The following is a 7,131-nucleotide window of genomic DNA, read 5'->3' on the forward strand; positions in this document are numbered from 1 at the left end:
GCGATACTCGATGGTAGAAAACATCCACTTTAGCGTGTTAAGCCAGATATTAAGGAGTTGGCAACATTTTTTCATAGCTGGCCTGGGATAGACCATAATATATCATCATGCAACATGGTAAGTTAGTCTCTTTTCCATTATTAACATGATTTATGTGTTTTAATGCTCACCACTTGCAGATTCTTTTGCCACACGCATTTCTTGACAACTTCATCTTGTTCACCATCGACAAACATGAGTGTCGTGTATGTATTTTAGACCCATGTTCTGAAACTCTATCAGAAGAGAGGTACCAACTAAAATTACAAAGGTGTTCATTCTATCTAAATGATGCTCTTGAGATAGCGCAACCTGGCTGGAATTCCGATATTTATTTTTGGCCACGTAAATATCCTCACAATATCCCAATACCAACAAGCCCCGACAGGAGATTTTTCTCAGTTATCTTTACAAGCAGCTTATTTATCGTCATTCTAATCACCAAGATAATGATATGTTCCATTTATTTGCAGAAAATTGTCTGGATACTTAGTATTTAGTTTTATGCTTTCATGGGATGGTAAAAGATTTGTTCATCCAGTTTGCAGCGTGAGTACTCTATATTCACAATCTTATATTTTTTGTGGGAAGAAAACTTCATGTTAACATGATATACCAATTGTGCAGGATGGTTACGAGCTAAGAAAAAAGTTTTTGATACACATATTCAAGTATCTGGCTAATGAAGTTGAAGACAACATTCCTGAGATCGTGCGAGAATACCTTAGACGCGTCAACGGACCATGGCTTTAATAAATAGTGTATTCAGTCATTTCTCTTCTACAAAATGAATTGTGTGAAGTGGATCTTTAAATATTTTAAGTATTATATATTTACTTTTTATGCTTTAATATTTGCATGCATTATTTACATGTTTATGCATTCGACACTACGTTAAAGGGCCGTGGTGAAGCACGGGCATTCTACTAGTATATTTATAGTTACTTAATTTGTTACTTAGGAAAAATACTACTACACTGTTCATCATATCTTTCATGCGGAAAAAATAATATTGCCTTTTTCTGCAGTATCCTCAAAAAGATATAACTACTCTACCTCTGTCGTCTACAGTACTGAATTTTTGAACGGTATCTTCGGAAAAACATACCTACACAGTATGCGGCCTCTTTCAGCGGGGCGCGGGGGGGGGGGGGGGGGGGGGGGGATATTACTACCTTATTCCGTAGCAATTCCAAAAAGAACATTCGAGAATACTATACCTTCTTTACGTTATCTTCGGAAATAACTTTCTCCGTCATTTCTGGCCTCTTTTAACGGGCACGCGTTTTGTCTTCTCTTCGGGCACAACAACCACAACGTAGTGCTACTGTCATACTTCTTTCTTTTCCCATCGTCTTAGGATCACCTACTTATTTTTCTCCATACTACCCTATTTTTTCACCGCCTCATGATCACCTTCGGGCGCGGAAAAAAGTCAAACCTTGGCTCTACAATAGCTAGCACTTCTACACTATTTCAAAAATACTTCCACAACATCATTTCAAGAATACTTTAGTACCCTGAATATTGTGATACTTCTACACTAGCTTATCCAACAATCTAATAGCCAGGGACAGCGGCGTGCCGCCGCGCATCCCTTCCTAGTACCTCCCAAAGGTCGACTCCACTTCGCCATTTCTTCTTGGTTCTTCTTATTTGCGATGAGGTATGCGTTTCTTAGCGGATAACGTGTTGAGCTATGCCCAATAATAGGATGAACTTCGATCTTTTCTTCCTTTTTTGAGGATAAAGCGCTTGCTGCGCAACTCGTGTTAAGTTTTGTTTGTTGCAAAAACTACAAAAAAAAAATGGTGTATATTTTTGTTAAAAAATTAAAACGCTACCAAAATAGGAATTTATCTGGTTTTATGCTAACAAGTCGACTGTGTGAGACAGTCTCGCAACATTCCAGGGGACGATGCGTGCGGCGCCTCAAACTAACGACACTGCCATGCACGGCCGGGTTAGTGGTTACCCTGTTTGTTTAGCAATTCCATTGGCATCATCAGGCATTAGCAACTAATCCAGGAAAGGGACAAGCAGCTTAATTAAGCACGACCCAACATTCGTGCAGACATCCGGCCATCAAGATGACAGGAACACCATTACCAAAGTCATCTTGTATGCATGTGTACGGGCTAACGACAGTGACCCAAAGACATTCGCAAAGTAGAAGCAGTTTTAAAGTTATATTTTTTTTTTGCTTTACACTTGTTTGGGTTGTAAAGAAATATATGTATATATAGCATCAGCTGCAATGTCAAGAGATTCAGAAGACTCGGCCTATCCTAGTACAGCTCGATCATCCTCTTTCTACCGCCATCCATCTGAGCTGAAGAGTGTCTTAAGTGCTTTCTCACTCACATTTCTCTAACAGGATGAGGAGCTCCAGCTACATGTCATTTGGTGTTGCCGTGATCGTACTTTTGGTACTCTCGACGGCCATGGAGGCTGAAGCCATCCGACTGGACGCAGAGACCCGCGCATCAGTCAGAAGCAGCAGCAGTAGCCTAAACGTAAGTGGTTCATAATTTCTGACCACTAGCTTGTTACCTGAATGAATCTCCGAGCTCGTTTCTGCAGATGCTAACATGCTTGTGTTTCGTCAATGCAGAAACCAATCGAGAATGCTGTCAAGGGACCTGCTAGCTCGGCAAACGAGGCAAAGACGAGCGCCGTTGTTGCCGCGAAAGAAGTCAGGGCGGTGGCACACAAGCTGCCGGAGTTCCACGAGGACTACTACGGTCCGAGTGATCACAGCCCAAGACACCACTGATGGACAAAAATTATTGTCTGTTTATTTTGTTTCTGTTTCATCTCTGGATGATCGATGTTTAGAACAGACTAGCTAGGCTAGATAGTTGTAGAATCCATGGAAGCTCAGGCAGTGAGCACATGGTGATAGCGTTGATGTACTAACTTCCTTATTTTGCAACACGATCAAGGTTCAGATTTCAAGCAGCAATCGGCGGCAGATGTTGTTGTCATACATGCATAGCACGCGTTGGATATATATTTTCAGAGATATATTGCTCTACACCCTAACAAACATTGTATATATCTTTTCACGACACAGAAGAGTAGTTGCAAGGATCTCCTGACACAAGTCGAGAATTTCTGCTGGCCAACACTATGTACACTACCGGTGGTTCATCTATGGCCGGCCGGTACGAACCACAACACTGGACGTGTCTCCGGATATGCTGCAGTGGTGTTTGCCAAGTACTGCTGTTACGTACTTTATGTCCGGGCAGGACGGTGCACTAAAGAATTATAACTCCACGTATGACAACTACTGTTCCCCCCATGTGCTTAATGATAACTAGAGATGATTGATTGAGCTTAGCCACCTTTTGGGAAGGCACGGATAAGTGGTGTAGCTAAAGAATGTGGTTACATGACGTTCTCAAGATAGGCAAGAAAAATGAACTTGTAGATAAAAGGCAGAAAAAGAGGTTCGGCGTAAACGGGAAAAAAAAAAGAGGAGCCGGTGCCACAATATTTAAGAAGGGGCCGGCCGGGACTGTTCATCGGTTGGTGAACAGATACTTCTATTGCCAAGTATTAACTCTAACTCATATAAAGAGAAAAGAGCAGCCATATGACTTCACTTATGCAATACAAATTATACTGGCAAACCAACATCCACATTGGTTAAAATGCTTGAATTGTCTTGATTGGACTTTTTTAGTTATAAAAGGTCATTTTATTGATGAAATCTCCAAATGACTTCAGTACTTCACCTAGAGTCCAAGTCCAACAACGTTAGCCTCCAGGCGGTGAAGATATGACAACATGCCTCGTGAATGGCCTGCAAAAAACTCGTATCTTATGAAAACAACATCATTATGATATTTCCATATAGCCCAACATAAAACTTACACTCCTACTCGAATTTGGGCCTTGAGTTGCACATTAACCCCCTTAAACTTGTTCTTGAACATATTTATTGGCAGAGGTATATCATATACCACATGCATTATCGGCCACATAAGGCGAGCAAGAGGACAAGGAAAGAAGAGATGTTGATTTGTTTACTTCTCATCACAAAAAAACAACATTTTTTAGTTCTCATTTTAGTCAAGTTGTGCTACGTTATCCTTCGTCAACAGCACCCTCATATGCAAAAAGTACACATTATTTATTTATTTTTAGAGGCATTTTGAGCTTCCAAATATATTTCCTATGAAATGTTGTACAGTAGTATCATTCATTAAATCCGCACACATAGATTTAACTTGAAGCAACGTAGAGGCGTGGAACCTCCATTTAAAGACACCATACTCGGTCAATAAATGTATGTTCATCAATCGATGGACCACCAAGATGTCCATTTCTCTCAGGTTAAGGTCCGTCTAGAACTAATACTCAACGGATCCCCTCACATTACCTAGGCAACAGAAACTTGTTTAAATTATACAATGTAATATAGGATGCAACTTTTACAGTGATTGGCCTTTTTAATAACCGTTCATCCACCTAAATCTGATGGTGGTAAATAGACGGAACCAAACTGACGGAACCAAAAATGTGGGACTAGAACCAAAATGTGTGGGACCGGAACTTCTAATATATTTTACGGACATTATAAAAAAAAGTATCCTTTTAAGCGGACAAAGCATCCGATGAGACTGCACATATCTTAAAGCAACAAGTATTTGTAATATCTGCACACATCTTAAAGGAACAAGCAAATTCACCATATCGCTCTCATCAAAAAATCTCTCGTCTCGTCTCTAACCATTCATCCTCTCTTGCTCTATGTGATGGTCTCTCCCCAGCGATCCTTGGGCGGCGGCGGGAGCACCGAGGGCGGCGGAGGCGGACGAGATCGAAGGGCGGAAGAGAGGAGACGCCATATGCTCGACTCCACTGCTCACCCCCCTCTGCGATTGCTCGCCTGCGCACCAATACGCTCGACGGAATGCAGCACCGACCACCGAGACAGATTCAGAAAGGAAAGGCCACGGCAAAGATCGTCCTCAGCTACACCGGCTCCCTTTACGGTCGGAATTTTATCCTGGCCGTTGCATGCCATTGCCATGCCCGGTGAGGGATCAAAATTCAGAGGATAATTTATATCATGCTGCATCTGCATATGTTGCTCATGTCATATAATTCGTATACGATTGCTGAATACTACACTGGCTGCAGTGGTTGTGTTGTTCCTTCTATTCTACTGGCCGCCACGGCAGTCAGAGGAGCAACATTGCGAGTGAATTGTCTTTGTTTTGCGGCGAACCGGGAGCAGCAGAAGGGCGGGGTTAGATCGGAAGCGCATTAGCGACACCACCTTGACAAGGTCGTCGCCGCTGAAGTTATACTCTGCATCAAAATTGTGAAATAATGCACAATTTGTCTTGTAATAATATGTCCCTTTCGCATCTAATTAAATGTAGATCAGCTCGAAAATGTATATTTATTGATGATCATGTAATATTTGTTTTTTCCATCTGAACTGTGATATTTATTGATTAACCTGTAGGGTTCTTCAAAATGGAATTTTCAAGAATTTGACTATGAGGGACTTTTTTTTTACATATTTCTGAGACTATTAAGTACTGTGTACAGCCTAACATGTCCAATATTTACTCACTAGGTTGCAAACTTACAGCAAAAGAGTTCAAAATTTTCAATTATTTATGTTGCCCAAAGCCAAGTATAAAGCAGCACTACACAGCTGCTTCAAAGATACTAATTTGAAAACATGGAACCAAACTTCTTTAGAAAACTGAACAGATACTAGTTGTTTGTGATGTTTGGAGCGTTTTCTGAATTATGTAGACAACGCCTCATAAAGTTTTACATTGCCTCGATAAATTTGCACACACAATGTACCATCGACAAATGAAAATTTCCAAAGTTTCCAATTCACCAGCACCAAAAGTTTACCAGCTTTACATACATCTGATGCCTCCAAAGTCTGACAGCTACATCACCTACTCACTATTAGAACAATGCAAAATTACAACAATGAAACAAATTTGGGACTTGTGTGGACTAACACACGCGACCATAGACGTTCCCCAGTTCAGCTCCTGGGTCCTGCATCGAAGACAGTCTCTATCGACCAACCCTCCAAAATCTCCAGACCAAAAAACAAAGAAATAGTTGAGCTCATTGAGAAGTCCAGCGCTTACCAAGGTGCAACAGAATCTGATCTATGGCCAGCTTGTGAAGGAAGTCATAGCAGTCCAGCAGACATAATATATACAGTAGCATCTTGATTTTATCTCCATACCGCCTCCATGCTAGTACTAAAATGTAGACGCCTTCTCGAATTCTTTCAGCCGTGTCTGAAGATCCTTCAACGGGAACTCAGCTTCGAGTTTGTGGTCCTCGACACACTTTATAACAGCCCGAAGCACAGATGTGTGGCTTAGGTGTTCTGGCATTTGAAAAAAAATGATACACATGGCCTGAATTTCACGCTGAAAATCTTGTATCATTTCTCTGGCTCTGTCAGTTATGATCTCGCAGAAAGGTACAATACTATGAAGCAAAATGCTTAGGACCTCATCGTTGATGTGCAGGAAGAGAACACTTGCTCGAATGTAAAAACGACTGAAGCATTTTGGGCAAAGGATATGTAACAAGCTCATCCTGTCAAAGCTAACTGTTTTCCTGTCAAAGCTAACTGTTTTATGTCTGTAGCACCATAAATATGTGATTATAATCAATTCCAGAGGAAAAAACTAATTCGAAGAACTAGAGCGCCATCGCCTAGGAAGAGCTTCAGCGACACCGCGCTGTCCTCCTCCCGGGCCACCTCATAGCTACATGCACAAGAATAAAGACTCGGATAACAACATAGTACGAATCATTAACATGAAAATTAGTAAGAAAAAAACACTGGATATTACTATCTGAGCTTGAATTTAACAGACACACACAAAAATTCAGTGGAGCACCAAGTCGGCTGAGTTACAAAGCCAATGAACAATGTGACCCTTACAAGTTACGATGTGATGTCTCAGCCCTGTGTAGTACAACCTCTTTGTAGTGTTGAAAATGTACTGTCTCAACTACCAACTGTCTGTAGTATCTCAGTTCAGTTCATCATTGCTGTATTTGACAAAATAGCTAATAAAC

At 41.1% G+C, this 7,131-nt stretch overlaps 1 protein-coding gene across 1 annotated transcript; it reads left to right on the forward strand.

The window, feature by feature from the left end:
• The first annotated feature begins 2,417 nt into the window (after positions 1–2,417).
• On the forward strand, positions 2,418–2,815 carry LOC127309142 (uncharacterized). The gene is made up of 2 exons (XM_051340111.2): positions 2,418–2,555; positions 2,654–2,815. Exons 1-2 carry the CDS (start codon positions 2,418–2,420, stop codon positions 2,813–2,815), a joined length of 300 nt encoding a protein of 99 aa, XP_051196071.1.
• Positions 2,816–7,131: the final 4,316 nt, after the last annotated feature.

The sequence above is a fragment of the Lolium perenne genome, chromosome 6, assembly GCF_019359855.2.
Source record: "Lolium perenne isolate Kyuss_39 chromosome 6, Kyuss_2.0, whole genome shotgun sequence".
NCBI classification, from domain to species: Eukaryota; Viridiplantae; Streptophyta; class Magnoliopsida; order Poales; family Poaceae; genus Lolium; species Lolium perenne.

Excerpts from the sequence above, each read along its gene's own strand:
- LOC127309142 (XM_051340111.2), top strand. The coding sequence starts at position 2,418 with ATGAGGAGCTCCAGCTACATGTCATTTGGTGTTGCCGTGATCGTACTT. Across the intron at positions 2,556-2,653 it reads GCAGCAGCAGTAGCCTAAAC|AAACCAATCGAGAATGCTGT; the intron begins GTAAGTGGTTCA and ends TCGTCAATGCAG.